General features: G+C 42.0%; 2 protein-coding genes across 5 annotated transcripts in view; both read right to left on the bottom strand.

Annotated features, from left to right (window-relative positions):
- LOC149314345 (patatin-like phospholipase domain-containing protein 2) overlaps nt 1-607 on the bottom strand; it is a 67,622-nt gene extending 67,015 nt beyond the window's left edge. For all 3 annotated transcript variants that reach the window (XM_089520904.1, XM_089520905.1, XM_089520906.1), the window contains exon 1: nt 318-607. In XM_089520904.1, coding sequence (XP_089377030.1) covers nt 318-528 — 211 coding nt within the window. In that variant the 5' untranslated portion in view covers nt 529-607. The remainder of the gene's footprint in view (nt 1-317) is intronic.
- A 14,007-nt stretch (nt 608-14,614) lies between these two features.
- RPLP2 (ribosomal protein lateral stalk subunit P2) lies at nt 14,615-23,374 on the bottom strand. 2 transcript variants are annotated; one of them, XM_089520902.1, is made up of 5 exons: nt 23,265-23,374; nt 20,543-20,666; nt 17,938-17,986; nt 15,199-15,294; nt 14,615-14,734 (listed from the first exon to the last, which is right to left on the bottom strand). In XM_089520902.1, the coding sequence occupies exons 2-5, from the start codon at nt 20,663-20,665 to the stop codon at nt 14,658-14,660; spliced, it is 345 nt and encodes a 114-aa protein (XP_089377028.1). In that variant the 5' UTR covers nt 20,666; nt 23,265-23,374; the 3' UTR covers nt 14,615-14,657. The 2 variants fall into 2 exon arrangements, with proteins under 2 accessions (XP_089377028.1, XP_089377029.1); XM_089520903.1 differs by having other exon boundaries at nt 14,615-14,731.
- Nucleotides 23,375-25,786: the final 2,412 nt, after the last annotated feature.

Genomic DNA, 25,786 nt, shown 5'->3' with positions numbered 1-25,786 from the left:
CTACTTAGGGCCCTTTCACACTACAGAAGTACATACTGAACTATGATTCCACTACTGTGCCCTCTCAGGGACTGTGGACTTCAGCTCCCAGAATCCCAGGCTATTGGCCGACGTGGCTGAGGCTTCTGGGAGCTGAAGTCCACAATCTCTCAAAGGAGTGGACACTGCTAACAATGGTCCCCAAACGGGCCCTTTAAGGGGCTTTTGGACTGCATCTCCCAGAGTCCCAACCTACTGGCCCAGGTGGCTGAGGCTGCTGGGAAAGGAAGTCCCCGAGTGACACTCTCTCAGCCAGCCAGCCTCCTAGCAGCGCTTACCGAGGCATGCGCCGGTGACGAGGGCGGTGGCGGTCAGGGCTCCGGCGGAGGCTCCGTAGACGGTCCTGGCGTTGGCCACGAGGAACGGGGCGTGCTCCTGGAGGCAGCTGGCCACCCCGATGTGGTAGACCCCCAGGAACCCGCAGCCCGCGAAGGAGATGTTCCAGCTGGAGCCCAAGGGGTACATCGTCCCTCCACCGACGCCGGGCATCCGCTGCCCAAGATGCGCCTGACTCACTCCGCTGCACTGCACTGCACTGCGCCGCCCGGCCTGCTCTCCCGATCCCGCTCTTGCTTCTGGCGCCTGCTGCACGGAGTTGACGGCTGCCGGCCCAGAAGGGAAGGTTTTATCCAAAGGAGGAGCTCTCTCCAGGAGGAGGAGGGAAGGAGGGCACACTGCCTCCGCCTCCATAAGGCCCAGGCGCCGCCCTCGGGCAGGGAAGCGGGGACTAGAGAGAGAGAGAGAGGCCCCAGGGACTCAAGGGGAGAAGGAGAAGACACCGCCGCCGCCGCCAAATGGAGGGCTGCGAGGGGAAAGGAGAATGAGAATAATCATGATAGTAATGATGATGATATTATTAATAATATTCATAATGATGATGGTGATAATAATAATAATAATATTGATAATAACGATAATGATGATGGTGATATCATTTTATTTATATTCCGCCTCTCAGCCAGGATCGAGGCGGCTCACAATAAAGGTAATAATAATAATAATAATAATAATAATAATAATGCGTCAATCTATCAGTGCAGAGTGGAGAAGCCCCCCTGCGCCCACCAGTTTCACAACAGTTAAAATCCCCTGGCAGCAGTAAATGGACATTCGGGTTATTGAAACCACCAAACAGTCAAAAGAACAACCGAGAGAGAGCAGGGACATAGCCAGGATTTTAGGAAGGGGGGGGGGGGGTCCAGACTAAGTGCCACCATTATAATGGGGCTTGAGTGTGGCGGCGCAGCAGCACACACCATTCATTTTTCTAATGGAAGGGGGGGCGTCCGGACCCCAAGAACCCCCCCCCCCTGGCTACATCCCTGGAGAGAGGGAAGAGTCTGCGCGGGTCCAAAATGGAGGACGTGGGCTAAGGAAGGCTGAGGAGGGACATTCCTAGGGATGGGGGTTCCTGGTTCTTGGGATGATGGGGGAATGGAGGACACGACAAAATAAGAGTTAAAAATACCCACGGATGTGAAGTCATGCGTCTCAAAATGGAGGACCTGCCAGGTGAAATGGAGGACATGGCCCAAGAAAAGCTCAAAACACTCATAGGAGTGTACAATCATGGTTCTCTGAATGGAGGACGTGCAAAGGAAAAAGGAGAACACGACAAGACAAACACTTCGAAATACTCAGGAATGTGAATTTGTGCTTCTCAAAAGGGAGGGCCTTTTAGAATCCCTCCTGGACAGAAGGCTGAAATGTAGGGCATGTCCTGGAAAAGGAGGACAGCTGGCCACCCTGCTCCCAGGCCCTCATGGTCAACCCACCCCAACATGGGGGATGCCAGGGCTGGGTGGCAAAGAGCCGAGGTTGTGCCCAGGCATCCTCCTTTTCCAGGGCTTGTCCTACATTTCATGGCCTTGTATAAGTCACACTCTCTCTCAGCCTCCAAGGAAGGCAAAGGCAGACCTGTCTCAAATCTTTCCAAGAAGCACCCAGGATAAGTTCGCCCATGGAGACCAGGCATCCTCCCTTTCTTCCAGGACACACCCTCCATTTCCACCTTCTGCCCAGGAGGAATTCCCAAAGGCCCTCCATTTTGAGGGGGACTAAAAAGCATGAATTGACATTCATAGGAGTGTTTTTAGTTTTTCTTTGGGCGTTTCCTTGTTTGTTCTCAAATCGCCTCCCATTTTGCTGTGCCTTGTCCTCCTTTGCTCTGTGAGGACCCTGAGGGAGTCCTCTTTTTCCTGGAAAGCCCTTCTGGGGGTACATTGGCAGCACTTTCGATGGGGAGCCTGCCAAAGAAGGCCCTGTGGGAGAGAGAGGGCACAGCTGCTGGGCTTTCGGCCTACTTGTGTGTGCCTTGTGTGTTGTGCTTTGGGAGAAACAGTGGCTGTCCCTCCCAAGAAACCCAGTGTCCCCGGGTGAAGGTCTCCCCTCGGGTTGCCCTTTCATGCAGCGTGACGTCTGCTGGTGTGGGCCCTGTGTGAGGAAAGACTACGGTTGCGTCCACACTGCAGGAATAATCTGGTTTGACAAAAAACTGGGAGGTGATACCCTAAACTAAAACAAATAAGTGTGTGGACAAAAAGTCTAGGAGGAATGAAAATAGGAAACACAGTAATTTTATTAAAACAGTATGTTGCAATGAGATGCTAAAAGGAAATAAAAAGCATAAAGTATATGCAATCCTATAAACAAACAGGCTTGTGCCGGCCTGTAAGCCACACCCTAACAAACACAAGGCTAGTGCTGCCAGTCAGTACTAGGCATGAAAACTGCAAATCCCAAACAGTATAACAGAACATAAGGAGGTGTCAAACATACAAAATGCCAGTACAATGGCAGATAAATTCCTTTGCACCTCTCAGTAGAAAATTAAAAGGGATCGTACAGTACGCCCATTACAATTGCAAAGTGAACAAACAGAGACCAAACGCGTTTCGACTATGCGTCTTCATCAGTGGTCATGGAAAACTAATATTGCAGCCTTGTAAGGTATATCATATAATATGTAGGGACATCCAGTCGCAGTAAGCAGGTTGTTGGTCCTCTTGGACCTAGTATGATGCCAAAGACTTGGTGGCCCAGAGCAGAGAACGTGTCATGTGTCTGAAAAATTGGGCTGTAGCCCACGAAAGCTAATGCTCCGGTTTTGGGTTTGTTTGTTTTTTAATTTATGGAATATTTTTATATTTTTATTTGTTCATCACCTCAGGAGCCTTTCTGGGCTGGGAGATGGTACAGCAACACTTTAAATGAATAGAATTGTAGAGTTGGAAGAGACCTCAAGGGCCATCCAGTCCAACCCCATTCTGCCATGCAGGAACTCTCAGTCAAAGCATCCCCTGCGACAGATGGCCATCCAGCCTCTGCTTAAAGACCTCCAAGGAAGGAGACTCCACTACACTCCGAGGAAGGAGTCTGTTCCACTGTCGAAAAGCCCTTACTCTCAGGAAATTCCTCCTAATGTTGAGGTAGAATCTCTTTTCCTGTAGCTTGCATCCATTGTTCCGGGTCCTGTTCTCTGGAGCAGCAGAAAACAAGCTTGCTCCCTCCTCAATATGACTTCCTTTCAAATATTTAAACAGGGCTATCATATCACCTCTTAACCTTCTCTTCTCCAGGCTAAACATCCCCAGCTCCCTAAGTCGTTCCTCATAGGGCAAGGTTTCCAGACCCTTCACCATTTTAGTCGCCCTCCTTTGGACACACTCCAGTTTCTCAACATCCTTTTTGAATTGTGGCGCCCAGAACTGGATACAATATTCCAGGTGTGGCCTGACCAAAGCAGAATACAGTAGCACTATTTCTACTTTTATTGATGAAGCCTAAAATTGCATTGGCCTTTTTAGCTGCTGCATCACACTGTTAATATAATAAATAATAATAAAATTTATTTATATCCCACCTCTCTACATTCATGGGATGGCTTACAAGGTTAAAATATACAGTCCGAACCCTCAACCCACCCCCACCCCTTAAAATACAATTAAACAATGTGAAATTTAAAACATAAAGCATACCAAAATCCATGGATGCTTAAGGCCCATTAAATACAGTGGCATAGCAAAATGATGTCCCTTATATTAAATGGCAAAATCAAGATTTACTATTTGGAATTCATACTTTTTAAAATATTTTCAAGCAGTGAATGTTTGAATCTGTGGATAAAAAATCCATGGATAAGGAGGGCCGACTGTACAGGTGATACATAATGAGAAGTAAAGTCTTATCCTACTTTTTTTCTAGCCTGCCCACATTTGTTATTGCTGTGTTACTTCAAGTCATTTCTGACTTATGGCAACCCTAAGGTGAACCTATGATGAGGTTTTCTTGGCAAGTTTCTTTAGAGAGGGTTTGCCATTGCCATCCTCTGAGGCTGAGAGAATGTGACTTGCCCAAAGTCTCACAGTGGGCTACCATGGGCAAGTAGGGATTTGAACTCTGGTCTCCAGAGTCGTAGTCCAGTGCTCAAACAACTACAGCACACAGTCTCTTAGCCTGCCTTAATACCTTTAACTAAAGACACCAGACCTTTGTTTTCTTCTATGGTGTTATTTATAGGCTTCTCAAGTTATCTCTCAACTAACCACTGAGAATTTGAAACTAAAGCAGCAAAGGAGTAAGTTACCTTAAATGGCATTACTGGTTGAGTCTCCCCTGATCCTAAATGCTTTGATCCTAAATGCTTTGATTTCAAAATGCTTTGAAATGATCCTAAATGGACAAGAAGTATTTTGGAATATTTGCACATACATAATGAGATATCTTAGAGAGAGGACTCAGATCAAAACATGAAATTCATTTATGTTTCATATATACCTTATACACAGCCTGAAGGTAATCTTATACATAATATTTTAAATAATTTTATGCATGAAACAAAGTTTGTGTAGACTGAACAATCAGAAGGCAAAGGTGTCACTATCTGACCACCCATGTAGACAATTTTAGACTTTGGAGTAATTTGAACTTAGAAAATCCGGATAAGAGAGACACAACCTGCATTATATTCTCTTCTTGGCCCATTTGTTGGAGAATGTGTCCTATGCTGTTGCTTGAATGTAGGCCCCCAAAACATACCTAGGCTTGAATACTGTTGTTGGTCCCAACTGGAGCAGGACTATTCTGGCTGCATATGTACTGCAGAAATAAACTGGTCTGACACCACTTTAACCGCCATGGCTCCATGCTATGGAATTCTGGTAACTGTGGTTTATTGTGGCACAAGAGCTCCAAACTACATTTCCCAGAATTGCATAGCATGGAAGCATGGCAGTTAAAGTGGTGCCAAACCAGGCTATTTCTGCAGTGCGGATGCAGCCTTTGTCAGTAGGACTGATCTACATACATACTCACCATTAGCTCTGGGCTCCAGTAATTGTCAGAGGTGACTTGTTTAGTGTAGTCTTTCCCAACTCCGTGCCAGATATATTGCACTACAATGCCCATCATCCCTAGCAGCATATTCACAGAGGTTGGATATGGTAGGAGCTGAAGTCCAACACATCTGCAGAACACCAGATTGGAGGAAACATGCTGTTAAGGTCAATACTGTTATTTAGCCTTCCTCTGGGAATGTGGGTTGGGGTTTTTTTTGTGTTTGCTTTTGAGGGTTTTTATTTATTTTATTTTTTTGCAATCGATGGGGTGAAATGGAGGTCTGCGAGTTTCAGAGAAAAGCCATTCTTCATTTTCTTGGAAAAAAATCTGCAGCCCAGTGGGAGGCGATTCTTTAACACACTTTCTTTGAAGCACAGCGTTCCACAGCTCAACCAAGTTCCAATATTGGGGGAAAGGCAGGGTATAAATGAACAAAATAATAATAAAAGTAATAATGTAGAACATGCTGTGGTTATATTTTAATTAATGCCACTGAACTAACTTTTGTTACACTAATGTTACTTAAAATTTCCAAGTAGAATTAAACTCACTTTAAATTAAGAGCCATTATTTACCACAGCATACCCATAATGGTCATTTTTGGATCTCCCCTAACTTTGAAAAGCAGTCATCCAGATTATGATTCTTTCTCTTTTAAATTGGAATTTAAATAACTTTAATGAGAATCATAAGGCTCTCCAGATGCTGCTGAATTGCAGCTTGCTCTAGTAGTTGGAATACAACTCTGAAGACCAGGGTTCGATTCCATCTTGGCCATAAAACCCACTTGTTGACCTTGGGCAAGTCACACACTCTCAACCTCAAGGGAAGGCAATGGCAAACCTCCCCAGAACAAATCTTGCCAAGAAAACCCCATGATAGGCTCGCCTTAGGGTGGAAATGACTTGAAGGCACACATCAACAGCATTCTTCTCCATTGGTTGTACCAGCTAAAGCTGCTGGGAGTCAAATCTAAAGGCTTTATCATTTCTAGATCATCAGCTGTCATAGAATCATAGAATCATAGAGTTGGAAGAGACCACTAGGGCCATCCAGTCCAACCCCCTGCCATGCAGGAAATCCAATTCAAAGCATCCCTGACAGATGGCCATCCAGCCTCTGTTTAAAGACCTCCAAGGAAGGAGACTCTATCACCCTCCGAGGGAGTGCATTCCACTGTCGAACAGCCCTTACTGTCAGGAAGTTCCTCCTAATCTTCAGGTGGAATCTCTTTTCCTGTAGCTTGCATCCATTGTTCCGGGTCCTGTTCTCTGGAGCAGCAGAGAACAAGCTTGCTCCCTCTTCAATATGACATCCTTTCAAATATTTAAACAGGGCTATCATATCACCTCTTAACCTTCTTTTCTCCAGGCTAAACATCCCCAGCTCCCCTGTCAGGGGATGGGTGTATTGTATAAAAGTCTTTTTTAAAATTATGATCCATTTCTTGTTTTTATTTTTGAATTTAATACTTCTTTAGAGGCACACTACCAACAGGGAGACTATAGCATGACTTTGTAAATCTTAAGCCATATCTATCAAGTGATCATGGGAGAAATCTGCTCCCTGCCTTTTCCCGTAAGTCTTGAAAATACATTGTATTGTTGGTTATGCAAGAACACATACTACACTTTAACTACCTCTGAGTGTACTTTAACCACTCTTGTATTCAGTATTTCAAACAAGATAGTAACAGCATATAGAGGAAGAAAACTGGTGGCATGAATGGTCTTTGTGTACAAGAGATTGTGAATGTAACCATGCACCATGAGAGATGGTGTTGGTGGTCAGTTGTCTGACCGCCTTTGTAAGTGGAGATGAGCCCCAGTATATTGTAGTTCTAAAATGGGCTCTCAAAAATGGTTCCACACAGCTCCTCATCCCAAGTCCTTTTTTCTGTCTCTTTACACTGAGGCCAGATTAATGTTTGGGGCATGATGCCTCAGTTCAAGCATTTTCCCTCTTAACCAAAAGTGAGTTGAGGATTAAATCCATACTGACATGGAGCCTTTAGTAAATCTCTAGAACTGAACCCTGATCCCCAAAGCCCATGCTATTGTTTTCACAACATGATGGTAGACTACTTTGACTCTTGGCCTGTGTAAATACATGAAGACTTCATTGTCTTTATTACTTCAGGCTAATGTGGTAGCTGGTGGGTAGCTGCGGCACAATGTGAGTGGAAGTCCCTCATGATGACAGATAATACTGTAATAATGCTGTGTTTGTGTTTCCCCCAAAGATTAACCCCATAAACTTTCTTTTGCAGGGAGTAGTCATTGCAGTGTTCTCTAAACATTGTGTCAGCTGTATTTACACCACTACCTCTCTCCCATGTTGTATTATTCTTAGTATCACATGTCTGTTTATGAGCTAAATAGCTGATATTGAATGGCAGAGCTTATTTTAATTCTAAAATTGGCACTGTACTCATCAAGCAGAATGCAAATGCTTGCAGCTTGAATTATGAATATGAAAGCCTGTGTTTCTCAATAGCACTCACACCCTGCCACCACCTCTTAAAGACATTATTTTGAAAATCTCTCAACTTCAGTGGGGAAAAGAGCCGACCAGGTTTTATTCCATAACTGAAGAAGTTCATAGTTCATGATAGTTTTGCCTTTGCACTTTGGGCAGAGCACTTACAGCTCTGTTTTTGTTTTTCCATGCTGTTTTCTGCCTACTGCTCTCTTGAGTCCATTGCTGCCATTTCTTCACAGTGTTTTGTGTGGGGGTTTTCCACTTGTATTCCTGGTCATAAAGAAAAGCTGGGCATAAAGAAAATAATTCCTGTTTATCTACTTTCCCCCGAGTATAATAGTATTTTGTGTAATCTTTTATCATAAGATTCATTATCAATGTACTGAAGAAACCAAATGATGTACATTAGGTCACTGGGTGTAACTCTCTATGGTAGTGATGGCGAACCCATGGCACGCATGCCAGAGGTGGCACTCAGATACCTCTCTGCAGGCACATGTGCCGTCACCCCAGCATAGAGTTTGCCAGAGTTTGTTACTAGCAAGCCAGAGGAACACGGCACTTTGTAATAAATAAGTGGGTTTTGGGTTGCAGTTTAGGCACTCGGCCTCCAAAAGGTTCACCATCACTGCTCTATGGGGTTATTCAGATGATGGAAATAATATGGGTTGAATCTTTGTTGTTCACATGCATTTCAAATGCATCTGATTAAGTTTGGGAGGCTGCAAAAAAAACCCCCACTTAACCTGAGATAATCTGTATTGTTTTTTGCCCCAAGTTTTAAACATTCATATTCTTGGCAGTGTGAATAACCAATGCAAACAGACCTGGGATAAACCAGGATAAAACTCTGCATGCCTTGAACGTGTTTTGAATACGTTTAGTCAACGCCATCTCCCCCCCCTCCCCACTGAGACGTGTGAGCATCCGAACTTGCAGAGATGCACATCTATGCAGTTCCATAGTGTGAATAACAAACCCGGAATGGGTGAAATTATTCACATAGTGGCGCTAAAATAGATGATGTCTGAGCCCCATGTTGTATAGCTATTAAATGATGAGTGAGAGAATGGAATTGTTTCATGCTTGCATATATGCATAGGCCCAAGTTATTCACTTCATTGTACATAGCATCACACAGACAATCAGTTTCTGAATAGCTTGTGGGTACCTTCCACACTGGCTTTTGTTATTTTGAGAGTTCAGAAATGTTTCTGCAGCTTTTCAAGAATCAGGACAAACATCTGTATGTACACACCAAAATTGTGCTTTCTGGGCTGAAATGAATTCAGCCTGGATTGCTTTCCCTATGATACATTTATTGTTGACTGATAATTTATTTCATTTTTCAAACTCCACACCAAGTTCACCTACAAAATTATGAATGGCTTGGCAGCACAGTTTCTCCTCCTAATCACCCACACTTAGGTCATGCTGGTGTGTGTGAGAGTGTGTGTTTTGTGCCTTCAAGTCATTTCCTGACTTATGGCAACCCTAAAGCAAACCTATCTTGGGGTTTTCTTGGCAAGATTTGTTCAGAGGTTTGCCATTGCCTTTCCGAGGCTGAGAGTATGTGACTTGCCCAAGGTCACCCAGTGGGTTTCATGTCCTACCCCAAGCAAAATATAACCAATACAAGTCATTCTCTGGTTAATAAAAGCTTCCACTACTGGTAAAAGCTCTTCACAGACTAAAGATAATTGCTTCAGTGCAGAGTTCAAAATGATGTGGCCCTCCAGATGTTGAACTGCATCTTCCAGCAGCCTCAGAAAGCAGAGCCAATGGTGAGGAATGCCAAAAGTGCCAGACAGTGCCACTGCTGCCATAGACACACTTGATAAGAACATGTGAGAGGGACTGCTTAGTGGTTGCTCCCAAGCTGCAGAACCTTCTCCCAGCTCCTGGCCTCATTTCTGTTCTGGTTCCACTAACACTCAAAGACTTTTTCATTTAGGTTGGCTTTTGGCAATTCACTGGATGGTGCAGAAGGGTCTTCTAATGGGAAAGGTGTGTCATATTTTATTTAATTCTCATATATGTTTTAAAAGCTTTCAAACTCTTTTTACTTTTTGCAGTTTTTAATAGGATAATTGTTAATCCTTTTTATTACAATAATTTGTATATTAGCTGTGCTTTGTTTCAGTCCATGTTGTGAGCTGACTTGGGTCTCATGTTAGGTGTAAGGGTGATAACAATAAAATAAGGAACATATAGAGGGCCACAGGAGTTCTACTCCTTCTTTAACAAGTCCCAGGAAGAGGAAATAAGATAGTGAGTGGTGAAGAAAACCCCCCAGGATTCTATAGCATTGAGCTATGGCAGTTAAAGCAGTGTCAAATTGGATTATTTCTACATTGCAAATGCAGATCCAGTGGGGTTTCACCATCAAGCTGGGATTCGGACCCTCGTCTCCAGAGAGGTAGTCTAATACTCAAGCCAGTACATCATGTTGGTTCTCTTTATCATGTTCTGCAGCACTTCAAATAATAAGTGTGTTTGCTCTCTACTGATCCCTTAATTCACCTACTGACAATTATTTGAGGTTTCAAGGCAAACCTTGGTGCGGTACAAAATGCCAACAAGTGGCATACCAGCACCGGCATTAGGATTAGGGAGTGTGCACCATGTACATGCTCCCTAACCCTACTACGTCAAGGCGTACACCAAAATGTGCTGAATGGGCACCGCCATTGTTACGTAACCAGTGCGCCAGTGGCACACTTGTTACGCCACCACTGCGGTGTAAAAAGAACCCGCTTTTTGCGAGTTCTTTTTCCGCTGGCGGGAGGCCGTGTGGTTTGGCGGCTGCAGCTTCCCTCTGGCAGAAAAACCGCCAATGCCAGCTCAGACCTTCAAGACGGCCTTTATTTCCAAATTACAAGATGCTGCAAATGCCTGAAATTCAGCCTGGGACCTTTTGCATGTCATTGCAGGTCTTTATTATTGTTAGACTACAACTTGCTGAATTGCTCACTATTGGCCATGCTGGCTGGAGCTTCTTGGGGGTCCGGGGACTTAAGCTTGCCCACTTTAGGCTACAACTTCTTATATTTTAACTATCATGGAACCATTTTAAGCTGAATATGCTGCAATGAGAAATTATGAAATTATTCAGCAAACTAGGAAGGTGGGAAGAAAACTTGGTTACACTCTGTTAAGTAACTTCCTTATTTGATAAAAACAGATCTTTTAGAAGATCATGTTGTTTGTTTGCTAGTGAATTGTGCAAGTCTTCTGTAAACTTCCCATAAAATTGCTAAACTGGCACACCTCCAACTCTGTGTGCCTGAGCATCAAGTAAGACATACTTTGAGATATCTCAAAGTACCGTAATAAGCGATGGATAACATTTAAAAAAAGAAATCACATATAAATGCAATGTACAGTTAAATGCAATGAGGCCTGCTAAAACTGAAAATGCATTGTGAATTTAAGGAACAGTCTTCTCCCTGCTATTGAAGATTTGCTTCAGTGTTATGAAGGCCAGAGGTATATAGCAACTTCAGCGAACGCTTCTAGGTAAGTTAAGGTATCTCACAAAACTGAGTCAATTCCTTGTCTACTCTGCCCTAGATCAGCTGGGCTGAAACACTTTGGGTCATTTCATACCCAATTGTTCCTCTGCAATTGTCACAGGTGAATGTCAGGTTACAAAGCACAACCCAGTATTTGGAAGGGCTGATTCCTCCCAAGTATTTTATGAACTTTTTGACCCGTACCCATCCCCAGTAGGCCATTACCTATTGGCTTCCAGGATGAAGGACTCCTGCGAGCAAAATGGCCCTGGACACCAAAATGTGCTGAAATGTCTGTGTCCCATACGGGAGTGTTTTGGGGGAAAATATTCCCCTAAACATAGAGGGTCCGATGAGCTCCATGCACCCTAGTCCACACTTTCTACACAGTGTTGTAATGTGCAATATGGGGGTGGGAGCACGTTCAATTTAACCAAAGGAAACGGGCAACATCCCCACCCCAGCTCAGCTTGTTTTGCTACATCCAGTTTATTACTTGTGAGGAGGCTTATATTGGTCAGTAAATAGTGTTACCACTTAGGAAAACCTCTGCCATTCTATTGCAAGGATAGCCATGCCATAAGACAAATTCCAAAGTCCATACTGTGGTAACCTTTATTTAGTCAACATAATAAACTGTGTATGGCTTCTGTATATTTCAGGAATAACTTTCAGTAGCCAAAGCAGTAATATTTAAAAGCAGGGCATTTTAAATTATATTGCCATCTAAAGCATCCAGTTCTCACTGGCTTATTGTTTTGAATGATCTCTAGCCAACACAGCATTTATAGAAATTGTGAGAGCTGGACACCAAAATTATCTGGAAGTCCAAAACTGCCTTTGTTGTTCATCATTTCCTACTTCAGGTGACCCTATCATGGGATTTTCTCTGCAAGATTTCTTTGGAGGGATTGCCATTGCCATCCTAGAAGGCTGGGAGTGCGGCTCTCTAAGTGGGTTTCCATGGCCAAGCTGGGATTCGAATCTTGATCTCCCAGTCACGGCCCAGCTCTCAAACCACTACACTGTACTGTCTCTCTCCCACTGTTGCCTATCCCTGGCTTAAATACCTTAGGCTACAAGTGAGTATAGAGAGCCAATGTGGAGTAGTAGTTTGAGTACTGGACTATGACTCTGAAGACCAGGGTTCAAATCCCCGCTTGGCCATGGAAACCAAATGGGTGACCTTGGGCAAGTCTAGTAGCTCAAAGGAAGACAAAGTCAATTCTATGAAATTAGCTTTTAAGAAAAATCAGGAACTAGTTTATTGTGATGCTTGTTAGGAGGCAGTACAGCTCCTCATGCCTAGGCCCATAAGCAGAGGAAGGATCTGCTGAACTTAACCTCTTCTCCCATTGCCATTCCCTAGTGTCTTCTCTTTCTTAACTTATGGTCTACAGATCCCTGGGGGACATAATGTCCTTACAGAGAGTCCGTGGGGGCTCACCCACTCACCCTGACTGGTGCACACATGGAGTAAAAGGCAATCCAAGCCCCGTCCAGAGGTGTATAGTAAGTACAGTATTTGATGCACTTTAGGTTTTCCATGGCAACAAAAGGTATTTCAACAGGGTCCCTGATAAAGAAAAGGTTAGGAACCACTGCTTTAGATTGTATGTTTGAGGGAAGGGGCCTGTTTTTAATTTTTTTAAAAAATAAAGCACCAAGTATACCGATGACACTATATAAATGAATGACAATAACTTACATATATTCTAACCATCCTACCTAAAAATTACAGTCTGCTCTCATTTTTATGTTAACTATTTTTACTCTCTTACTCATGGGAAGTTTTCCCATAATACATGCCTAAAGCTTATGCCATAATATGTCAGAAAGTGACACTAGACAGAAAAAAAGACCTAAATGTTTTGTGTAAGATTATGACCAAATTTATGACCAAGTGATCTAATAGAACCAGCATGGTGTAGTGGTTTGAGTGTTAGACTAGTAAGCTGGGAGACCAGCGTTCAAATCCACAGCTATGGAAACCCTCTGGGCAAGGCACACTTCTCATTCTCAAAGGGAGGCTTTGGCACACTGTTTCTGAACAAATTTTGCCATGATATATTTGTTTAGGATTATTGCAAGTCAGAAATGGCTTGAAGGCACACATCTCAACAAGAAACTATCTCCATTCTGCCCACAAAGCGGGCATACTTCAGTTATTGATGAAACGGGTATCAAAACAAGAACCAACTGGTGGTCCTGCCTCAAAAAAATCTATTAGTCTACAGTAACAACCACTAGCACACATTTTAATGAAGACAGCTGCACGTGGAGGAAAAAGAGTAATTTCCCAAATTTCAGTCTCGCAAGTGGCCTTGACATAGCTACTGAAAAACAGTAAACATGATGATGCCATATGTTATTGCTCTCATGTTCCAATAAACAAGCACGTTGCATAATTGCAGATCCCTTACTTGTAAGATAAGCAACTTTATTATAGGGCCTGACCCTCCCCCTCATGTTTGTTTAACTAAACACACTTCCAGCGTTAGTCTGAACTCTTAAGGCTAAACCATGAAAAGTGAAATAAATTGATTTTTCCCCTTGGTTGTGTGCCTTCAAATCATTTCCCACTTACAGAGAACCTAAGGCAAACCTGTCATGGGGGTTTCTTGGCAAGATTTGCTCAGGGAAGTTGCCTTTGTCTTCCTCTGAGAATGTGACTTGTCCAAGGTCACCCAGTGGGTTTACATGGCTGAGCAGAGAAGCTGTATACATATTAGTTCTACATGCAATTTCTTTCTTAAGAAATCCCTCAGCAATAGCATGGTAGCACCTTTACTAGACCAATCTTATAAGCAATTTGAGCCTAAGTATGTTGACATCACAGTAAGCCCCAACCCCTGGCTTTTTATAACATTTTGTCTGATAACTCGGGAAAAGTTTTATGTCCTTTCAATTGGACTGACTGAAGTACTGAACTCAAGTGCATTTATTCTTATGGCAGTACTTATGGCTTGGCTTTTTTTTTTTTTTTTTTTTTTGGTGGCTTGATGAACAAGCCTAATTCAACACCATTTCTGTTCATCTTAAGAGTCAATGCTAAATAATGCTCTCCAGAGTACTTTTCTTTTTTTTTAAATTATAGGTCACATCCTTTAAAATGCAACATAATATAGAAAATCCTTAAGTGAAACATAGCAATGATTGATGATCTCATTTTTTCACTGGATATAATCTCTGAAGCAATACCACCTGGTATACAAAAAACAAGAAATCTCAACAGTGCAAGATATTTTATCAAAGATTTATTACTGATTAACGCTAAACAAAACTTTAATCGAACAGCCCAAATCCCATATCGTCATCAGACTCTTCAGACTCTTCCTTCTTTTCCTCTTTCTTCTCCTCTGCTGAAAAAACAAACAGATTCAGAAGGTTAGCTGACAATTCTCAAAGCAGCATACTTGTTATTCTAGATCAAGAGTTGTCTTGAAGATGAAAAGTGAGGAACAAACTAAAATATTGTATCTAAAAAATGTCTGTAGCTATACTAAGGCAAGGAGTGCAAGAGCTGATGAGAATTGTGTTTGAAATCTGAATCAACAGAGTATTTCCGTCCAATAAACCTTTCCTTATGAAGTACAAGTGAAATTACCAATTAAGTGTTTCCAATTATTCAGTTATATTTCTTCCTCCAAATCAACATTTGATGTAATACTTGTTAGACATTAAAACAACATAATAGTATAATGAATTGGCCAGTTAGCAATGTCCCATAAATGTATCAAATATCTGGACTGCTATTAATGGTATACTTTATGCTAGGTTTATGCCCACTGCCTAAATAATACTTTTTGTGCTTTACTATACTCACCAGCAGCTGGTGCAGCTCCTGCAGCTGGAGCAGCAGAACCTCCAGCAGAGACGGCTACAGCTCCACCAACTGGCATGCTGGCAAGTTTGCTATTACCTGGTAGAGAGTAAAAAGAAAGGAAAAATTAAGCACTGCAAGTAGCCACAACCTTGCCAATGACAGAAGAAACAAAATAATGCATCCAGAGAGGCAATTAGCAATAGCAATTACATTTTTTTTTTGGTACAGGGACGTAACCTTTTATAACTTAAGCACTTCCTAAGCGGTTTACAAATTGTAAGCTAATTGCCCCCAACAATCTGGGTACTCATTTTAGCGACCTCGGAAGGATGCAAGCCTGAGTCGAGCTTAAACCCTTTCGCTGGTACTGAACTCGCAACTTTATGGCTGCAGTACAGGCATTTAACCACTGCACCACCAGGGCTCCTGTAATAAGATCTCCTGTTAGGCCCTTCTGAGGTGGCAGAGCTCTGCCCTGTTGCCACCTCCCTCAACCTGTGTCTTTCCTTGCTGCCTCAATCCATTTCTGAGAAAGACAGGAAAGGGAACATGAACTTTGAATGGAATTTGACAAGCTGAGCAGCATTCTGAAGGATCAGCATTATCATATAGTCCTGTTCTCTAATGTATTGGAAACCTCAAATTACCAATATAGTGATAGGAATCTCCCACCACCTCTTTTCCTGAGACTTGAAATATTTCTACTGACCACTAATCCAACACCAGATGCTAGAAAACGCATTTCATTATTTTATTAGCCTCATTTCAGTATTGTACCTATGGTGCCTATTCATTATGCAACTTAGGAGGCCAATTAATCTCCATTTGCAGCATGAGGCCAAACATAGAGCTGTCCCAAGAAGTACTATGCAACAAGCAGTACATGATGAATGGACCTTGGAGATTTAAAAGACTTGCATCTCATGAAAGCCAACAGTTCCAGAGAAGTTGGCAATATACCATTTCCCTTGTGAAAACTGAGATCCCTTTGGCTCTCTAAGCACGTCAGCGGGGGCAAAATGTCTGTTCTTTGCTTCTAGGAACACATAGTTAAACAATCCTATGGTGCTCCTGGGGCCAAAGAGCAAACATGTTTTATAACCAATTCAGCATATTCTTAGAAAGAGTGCAGTTAATATCAAAGTCAAGTAATCATCCAGATATACTTAAACAATTATTTAGACCACAGAGGTCCCAATTAAGTATTAGGTACCAGCCCTCATAATTTGCTGTCATCCTTCCTCCTGCAGAGGAACCTGGAAGTTTTAACATTATGAGATGACCAATGGTATGACTGTTATTAATGTCATGGCTTGGCACCAGACTGAATATATGGAAAGTAAAGGGAAACTTGAATTTAACTTTATTTAACAACGTGGGAAGGCAAGGGAAGGGAGGCTATGGGATGAAGTTCAATCTTGGATGCAGTAAATAAAAATAATGAGATGTCCAAAAAGTCATGTAAAGAATGCTGTACTAGATGAAAGAACAAGCCCTTCAAACTTTTGGAGGGGAAGACAGAAGGTATTGGCCATAACTGAAAAACTGAACATGTAATTAAGATACACAAATTAAAGAACCTTCTGAGAACACAGTTCAACCTATAGTGAGAAATGGGCAAACAAATAGGATGAGAGAGGAGGGGCATGCACAGGACACAAGGAATTATTGGTAGTGTTATGGGAATGGTTTCAGGGGTCCACACTAGACTATAAGAGTAGAAGAAAAGTTGGAAGAAAGTAATTTGAAGCATCTGGGAAGAAATAGCATATTCAAAAAGTGGAGGCAGAGAACAGAAAAGTTTGCCAAAACATAATGCCAAGAGGGTTTTGAAAACATTGAAAAACAGGACATGCCTGAATGTAATGTAAAGACATCTGGGAAATCCTGAAAGGCAGTATACATAGATTACAGAGTTCAATGTTTAGTGCAGGAAGGAAGATGAAAAACAAGAGGATAGAAGAGTCAGACCACATTACCACACTACACTCTTATAGTGTTCCTATTCCACTTTTACTGCTCTGGCTGCCCTGTTGCATTTTGAGGTTTGTAGTTCAGTGAAGCCTAAGAATTCTTTGGGTGAAAATCCTAAATGCCTCTCCTTAAACTGCAAATCCCAGAGCAACAAGAGGCAGTCAGAGTAGTTAAAGTGTAATAGCAGTGCTATAAGAGTATAGTGCAGTAATCTAGAGAATCAACGGAGCACAAGTAGACATTAGACGCCAATGTAGCAGACATCAAAACTTATTCTTCTGAAGCAATGTGTCAAGAACATCCTCTCTGTGAACTGACAAACAAATGTCTGTTTTTAAGAGGGGTTCCCTATATTAATGTAGTCCACCAGCGAAACCCAGTAGGTACCAACATGAGCCTGTGGGAATTAGGATGGACCCAGTATATTTCAAAGTAGGTTTCACAAATGCCACATACATTTATTAATAATGTGCCAAGAGACCATTCCAGTCACATGACCATTTCAAATATGGAATAACATGGCACAGCAACTGTGAATCAAGTCACCAAATTTAGTTCTTGGTTCATTAGGCTACCACAAAGTAAGCCAACAACTGGTTGTAGATTTTTTTTGGGGGGGGGGGTGTAATGGGGAAAAAAGTGTCACTGTAGCAAAACATATTTGCTCCAAAATGGTTTTATAATATCTGTAAAGCCCTTGAAGAGAGAAGTAGTGGGCTCCCCAGTCAGAGGAACCTTCAGAATGTTGCCTCATATTTAACTTACCTTGGGCAATTACATCTTCGATGTTTTTCCCATTCAACTCACTAATGACCTGCAAGAAGCAAATGGACAGTATGACCTCTATAGTGTTTAAATTTAACTCAGATTACAATCTATTGTTGGTTAAATTGATATATTCTATTATTATACTGTATGGATGAATGTATTCAGTTTTTAAACTAAAATCACAAGCACTGTTGCTTCCTCTCAGCAAAGTTAAGGAATGAGAAATAAGACTAGAAGTTCTTAAGGTTCAGAGATAAATAAAAGATGGAAAGTTCCAGGTATTTTAAATTAGGAATCATGCATTCCCATTTGTTTATTCTGAAGGCTTATTTAAGATCCCTCATAAGCTTTCAATTTGGCCATATTCAGTAAGTGACAACAAATAAAAGCAAGGAATGGCAAAAACAAATTCCTATTCAAATTCATGAAGAAAGCAAATTAAAATGAAAGTAAATTTGAAGGTGCTGGCAATCACACTCATCCTTAAAACACAATATTTGTATTGACGAAACACTTGCCTCTGAATTGCAAAAATCATATTCTGCCTGAAACCACAGCTATTACTATTTTTTAAAAAACTGGTAGTTTTAGACAAGCTACAAGATTTTTTTCAGAACACAGGTGAGATGTTTCTCTTCCACTATTTGGCTGAAAAAAGCAGAAATTACTGCAAATATCACCACCATGAGGCCCATCAAACTCTGAGTCTTTTTAACACAGAGTTTAAAAAAACAGCAGGCTTGCTGTCCCATCGAAATTACATTGTATACTGATCCCTCAGTAAAAAGCTTTCATGTCCTCAGATGCAAGATACCATACTGAAATTGTGCTTAAGACTACAATGATCTCAAGACACTTTCCCCTCTACTTAGCTTAGTGGGGATAAAATGTTCTCTTATCAGACTTGTCTTAGAATGACTTGTCTGGATTTCAAGGGAGTCATCCCCTTTATTTACAAGAAATCAGATGCAACATGGTAACAGGCAAGTTGATTTTATAGTGAGAGTCAGTTTGGTGTAAATTGTTTGAGGGTTGGACCATAACTCTAGAAACCATAATCCAAATCCCTGCTTGGCCATGGGAATCCCGTAAGTGGACTTGGGAAAGTCACACTATCTCAGCCAGAGAGGAAGGGAATGGCAAATGCCCTGTTAATATCTTGCCAAGGAAAATATTGCCATAATTCAGGAACAACCTGATGGCACATAACAGATTTCATGGTGAAATGAAGATATTGTCTGTCACCTAGGGTCTGCATGAATTAAGTCCAGTGACAATCACATCTGCTCATCAGAAAGACTGTTGTGATGCACCTTTATGATGACTCCAATTTATGGCAACCCTCTCATGGGCTTTTCTTGGCAGAAGTATTTAGAAGGCATTAGCCATTGCCTTTTTTAGGCTGAGGGAGTATGATTAGCCCAAGGTCACCCAGCAAGAATCTGGACCCTTAGAGGGACCCACCAAGGCACCTACTTCCATGTGCTCTTGGAGCATTTAAATCACTACAGCACTTCAGATGGGGGGGGGGGATCTAGTTTGTTAAAAAATCTTTTTACACTATATTAATTTGCATAACAGCTATTCTGAACACCAGAAGATAAAGAGATGGCAATCTGTGGTTACTTCTTGACATCAGGTTTGGCAAGCAAGTGTGCTGCAACCTAAATTTGTAAAGATGCCAAATTCAGCTTCCATTCCAAAACAACTCAGTGAACACCTACCTTACTGCTCAGATACTTATGCATGACCTTTCCCCCCTATTTACTTGCCCAAAAGATTGACAGCTGAAGAAACTGTAGCACCCCTATGCAATTTGCCAAGTAGGCATTTCATCTCCTTTAATCTTTTCTGTTCAATTTGAAAATATTCTTTATGTGGATGGGTGGCAACAATTAAGAAATGTTACTTTTTATTCACCCAAGCTAACTTTTTAAAACTAAATTAGGCTAAAATATGGCATATTTTAAATATCTGGCAAACAAAATAATATTTTTTCCAATTTTTGCCAGGGTTTGAAAGTTAAAATCCCCAAAGTTTTATTATACCTTTTTATTTTACTAAATCCTCTCCAAAGCAGCAGGCCGACTACTACTACTAATCATGCAGATAATTAGGTGATCAAATATATGCAATACATTTCATCACAGGTAGCTAGTTACACTCTGGTCCTTTTAAACAATGTAAAACATTGATCAAGAGTGATTTAAAGCACACTGATTTCAACAAGACCTAAATACAGTCAAATTACAATGAACTCCTGCTCGCACCTACCAGGAAATAGGTCTCAGTCAACTCAGAGGGGCCTTTTCCTTTAACAAGCTACATGATTATACTGTCAGCTTGGATTCAACTCAATGTATTCAATGTATTCATACCCTGTTAAAACTGACTGCTGAGAAATGTGGGCTACAGAATACCAAACCAATTAAAATTACTCCAAATCATCTTAATTCTGGACATTGCAAAGTAACTTTAGTGAGTTTTGGAATCACTAGTCAAGTGGTTCAACAATCCTCCCATGGAATAAACTGTAGTATTAATTAAATTAAATCAAACCAAAGCAAATTGTGCCATATTACATGCAATTTGCATCACTCACCTTGTTTACGCGTTCATCATCTGTCTCAATTCCTACACTGTCAAGAATTTTCTTTAAGTCTTTTGAGTTTGGGGACTCATTGCCCCCAAGGACAGCAAGAAGGTAAGCTGCAACGTAACGCATTCTGGGAAGGAAAAAAAAGGAAAGCAGATTAAAAACGTGTGACCCGCTCCTACTTTTTTGAACAGCTACAGATTTATCTATTTTCACAGATTTCACCATGTTACTAGCCAGCCAGTTAAGAGATGCAGGTCTGGGCCAAAATATAAATACAGTGCGCCCTTACTTTATGCGGGGGATCCATTCCGGACTTCCCCACATAAAGCAAATACCACCTATGCCTGAGCCTCATTTCAATGAATAGGGCTTGTGCACGCGGTGGCGTACGCCCCATTGTTCCCTATGGGACACGCCGCCCCTTCTCCCCGTGAGGCTTTCAGTGTATGTTGAAAGCCGCATATGACATGGGCGCACTGTATAACATAAATACAACCCAGTGTTTCTCAGCCACAATCCTGGCTCCTTCCATGGGGGTGTAATTGTGGTGGGTTTTATCAGTGTGATTTGGCACAGTACAGTGGATCCTCCGCATTTGTTGGGGACACCCATGAATGTGGAAAACCCCCACAAATAAACACTTTTTTTAAACCCAAGAGAACATCTCTCTAGGAATCTCTAGGTCCTCCAGGGCAACTCTATGGTCACGCCGTGCCAGACGATGACCAGAGTTGGACTGGAGGAGCTACAAATGCCTAGAGAAGTGTTCTCTCTAGGAATCTAGGTCCTTCAGTGCGACTTTTGGTTAAAGTTGACCATAGAGTTGTGCTGGAGGACCTAGGTATTCCTAGAGAGAACATATTAATAAAAATCAATGAATAATGAAATCCTTAAAAGTCAAAGCCGCAAATGTGGAGGGATGAGTGTGATTTGAAAAAAATTACTATCTCAAGTAGAAAGGATAATATAGAAACAGTGCAAAGCTTTAGTCAAACCACTTTTCTACTGAAGCACCTGCTGTTGCCATGTGGCCCTCCAGATGCTGTTGGACTGCAATTCCCAGCATCCCCTTGTCCCTGACTGAGGCTACTGGGAGCTGTAGTCCTACACCTCAAAAAGCAGCATGACACCCACCCATTTGGAAAAAAGTTAGGTAAGCAGCTTGCTATGGGAAAAGAGCCAGAGGGTGGTGAATGGCCATTTTGGGCCACAAAAAGAAACACTTAACAAGGAGAAGAAGAAAGCTCCAGGAGGCACAGGAAGGGCCAACAAACTGAAATGTCAATTTTAGAAATATTTAATATATGCCACAAGTTAGATTTTGGGAGGGAGAGTTTGCTTCCCCAAGTGGAAAAAAGGGCACTCTTTAATAATAATAATAATAATAATAATAATAATAATAATACACCATTTCCCACCTATTTGCCCACAATGCTTGGTTACTGTTGTTGTTAGGCACCTCCAAGTCATTACTGGGATGGGGACACTTGATCATCACTGAGGCCTTCCTTGCAAGAGACCCCTCCTCACACTCAACAGCATCATCTGTTATAGATTATTATTTCAAACCCAGAAGTCAGCAGAGACCAAGGAGCTCCATCGGAAAGGAGACATGTTTATTTTCAGCTGCAGCATTGTTCCTAGAGGAAATTCATGTTCCAAATTCTGGGGCCACGGTTCTAAAATGACCAAGTTTTTATAGTATTTTGAACCAAGGAAACTCTGCCACAGTATAATTAGGGTTTTTTTAATCCTCTGGAGATATTTTATTTAACCAAAAGAATTCATCTCAGTTGACCAGTTTTCTCATGACTTGCTCACAATCAGTGGTTATTGTCATTGTTAGGTGCCTCCACGTCATTATTTATCGTCATCATTATTTATTTAATTAATTATTTAATGTTCAAATATTGGTTGCTTTCCTCTGAGGCTGAGAGTGTGTGACTCACAATAATAATAATAACCTGTGGTTATTGTTGTTAGGTGCCTCCGAGTCAATATTTATTGTTTATTTATTATTTTGATGTTTATTAGTATTAGTATTATTTTATTATTTAATATTCAAATGTTGGTTGCTTTCCTCTGAGGCTGAGAGAGTGTGACTCACAATAATGTAATAACAATCATCCCTGGTTATTGCTGTTGTTAGGTGCCTCCAAATCATCATTATTATTATGATTATTTTAATATTATTTATTTATTTACTTAATGTTCAAATATTGGTTGCTTTCCTCTGAGGCTGAGAGTATTACTCATAATAATAATAATAATAATAATAATAACCATCCCTGGATATTGTTGTTGCTAGGCGCTTCCAAATCATTACTTATTTTATTATTTTAATGGTTATTATTATTATTTAATTATTTCATGTTCGAATATTGGTTGCTTTCCTCTGAGGCTGAGAGAGTGTGACTCGCCCAAGGCCACCCCAATGGGGAAGGATTTGAACCCAGAACCTCAAAACTCCCGTATCAGAGTTGAACGTGGCCTCTGAGGCTTCCCTCCAGCCCGCTCTCCTCTCCTCTGCCTCCAGATGGCCGCCATCTCATCTCACCCCTTCCTTTTCCTTTCCCTCCCCCCCCCCGTCGGTCGCACATGGTACCGCCCGGCCCAGTGTCCCAGTACAGTTTCCCCGCGCGCGCGTTCTGGGCGCATCCATTTGCAGAGGGGCGGAGGGGGGGCGATGCTCGCAGAGGGACCCTCGAGAAGATAGAAGACCTACTTCCACGCGTCCTTAAGGCCAAAGCTAAGGGGAACGTGCGCTCTCGACGGCGGCGTCGGCGGAAAGGAAGGGGCGGGGCCTCCCGCGCGAGCTTCTTCCCGGAACACCTCCCAGTAAGCCGATCGCCTATTGGTCGGTTTGGGAACCAATCAGCAGCCGCGTTGTTGGAAGTGACGCATGGTGGCCATTTTACACTTCCGCCTGAAATAATTCAGTTTGAGACGGCTTTAACTCTTTGCGTGGCTCTTTGCTATGGAATTCTGGGAGTTGGAGTTTGTTGTGGGCGCGGAACGGAGCTCTGGGCCCCACAACAAACTCCAACTCCCAGAATTCCATAGCAAAGAGCCACACAAAGAGTTAAAGCGGTACCAAACTGGGATTATTTCTGACCTTCCTTTTATAGAGTGGAATCGAGGCGGTTTACAACAACAATAAAGTTCATACAATAAAAAAATGCATACAATTCATACAGTGTACAATAAATAAATCCCACTACTACCCCCTCCTTCCTTACACAGACAACAATAATTTCACCATAACGACAATAATAAAATGACACTTTAAATTTAATCAGGAAAAGCAGGACGTCCTTGGGGTAATAATAATAATAATAATAACAAAAACTACACATCCCAGGATTCCATGGGATGGAGCTACAACAGTCAAACCGGTGTCAAACTGCGTTAAAAGCTGCAGTGTGGCATTGCTAGTGGTGATTTTGTAGCTATCCTGACTAGTAGCTATCAAAATGGTGCCCCTTATATAAAATGGGGAAATCAAGGTTTGATACTTGGAATTTATACTTTTGGGGGATATTTTCAAACCATGGATGCTTGAATCCATGGATAAAAAATCCGGGGATAAGGAGAGCCAGCTGTAGCATAATTGGTTTTTTATTCTCTAGAGATATTTTATTTAACCAAAAGAAGGAAGCCATATGGTTCCCCATCTCAGGTGGCCAGTTGTTTCTCATTAGGTAACAAAACAATATGCATGTTCAGAAACAAAAGTCTTTTATCAGCAAATTGGATCAGTTAAAAAAACTCTATCAAAAATTAACCTGGACCAGTTAAAAACAATACCCAAAATTCAGTGCTGTCACTAAATTTGTGATACGAATTGAGGGTATCACCCTCAGTTCTAAACCTTGTGTAATAAATCCGCATTTAGCTTTCAGACTCTTATTTGGTGGAAGACTGCATTTGGATAACGTACTGTGAATTAGAAGTAATTTTTGAATTTCAACTCAGATTACTGAAAGAGCTTTTTCTGCATGCCAAATAAAAAAGATGTTAGGGAATTATTTCCTGATTTGGATGAATATTTAAAACACAAATCTGTCCTTGGCCACTCAGAAGTAAATTCTTGGTATTCTATGAGTTTTACTCCCCAGTTAAGATTTTGAATAATTATTGCAGCCTTAAATAGAACTTGATGTTAAGTTTGCATCTTTTATGTACACGGGCCATGGGCCTACAAATATAGACACACAGTTCCTTCCTGGAGCAAACTCAGATAGCTGTGGGCTGGAATCACAAAGCAGCCATTAAGAAACAAAGGGACCAGAGACCTCAAGAGCCATCCAGCCCAACCCTCTTCTGCCATGCGGGAACTCACAATCAAAGCACCCCAACAAATGGCCCTCCAGCCTCTGCTTAAAAGAAGGAGACCCTACTACACTCTGAGTTAGTGTGCTCCTCTGTAAAAGAGCTCTTGGTGTCAGAAGTTCCTAATCTTCCGAAAGAGGTCTCCAATGGATGAATACTTTTGCAGTGTGTTTTGGTTCAAAGTTAACATGTACAGATATCAGAACTCTTTTTTAAAAGGGGTAATAAAAGAGAGGCTGAAGTTCTTGTTGGGCCTGGGCAGCAGTTGAACGTTGAGCATGGGCCTCAGTTTCCCAGCTGCCCCCCAGGACCTTCCTCCTCCTCTGAGGGCTAACCAATAACCATTACCAGAGTAACCCTTAGATCCCCAGGAGGAGAAGGAGAGCCAAGGCAACATGAGAAGGGAAGGAGAGAGGGAGCTGGCTCTTTAAGGGCCGGAGGGAGGCCTAGAGGAAGTTTTTAGGCGGCAATTGGAAGCTAAGAGAGAGGAGGACTGTTTGTGGGGCAGGCGCAGAAATACAGCCAGCTCCATTTGCCTGGTTTTGGGGATCCTTTTTCCTAGAGAGGCTGGGGGTTATGTCCTGCCAGCCGAGGTAAGGCTTTCTTGGGCTGCATCCACACTGTAGAGATAGCCCGGTTTGGGAACGCTTTAACTCTTTTCTCTCTCTCAAGGCTATGGAATTCTGGGAGTTGGAATTTTTTGCCGCTCAGAGCCCCGCAACAAACTCCAACTCCCAGAACTCCATAGCAAAGAGCCAAACAAAGAGGTAAAGCGGTGCCAAACTGGGATTGTTTATTCTGCAGTGTGTTTTGGAATGAGGAAGCTCAGCCTGAGTTTGGCAGCTCCCAGTTTAGGAATGAACTGTTCCCCTTTTACAAAATGGCTAGGATTATAAGGTTGGAAGGTAACCCAGA

This window comes from Sceloporus occidentalis, unplaced genomic scaffold (assembly GCF_023333645.1).
Source record: "Sceloporus occidentalis isolate IW3139 unplaced genomic scaffold, rSceOcc1.0.p SCAF_4, whole genome shotgun sequence".
NCBI classification, from domain to species: domain Eukaryota; kingdom Metazoa; phylum Chordata; class Lepidosauria; order Squamata; family Phrynosomatidae; genus Sceloporus; species Sceloporus occidentalis.
Note: the sequence above shows the minus strand (reverse complement) of the source record. Positions and strands in the feature narration are given on the sequence as shown.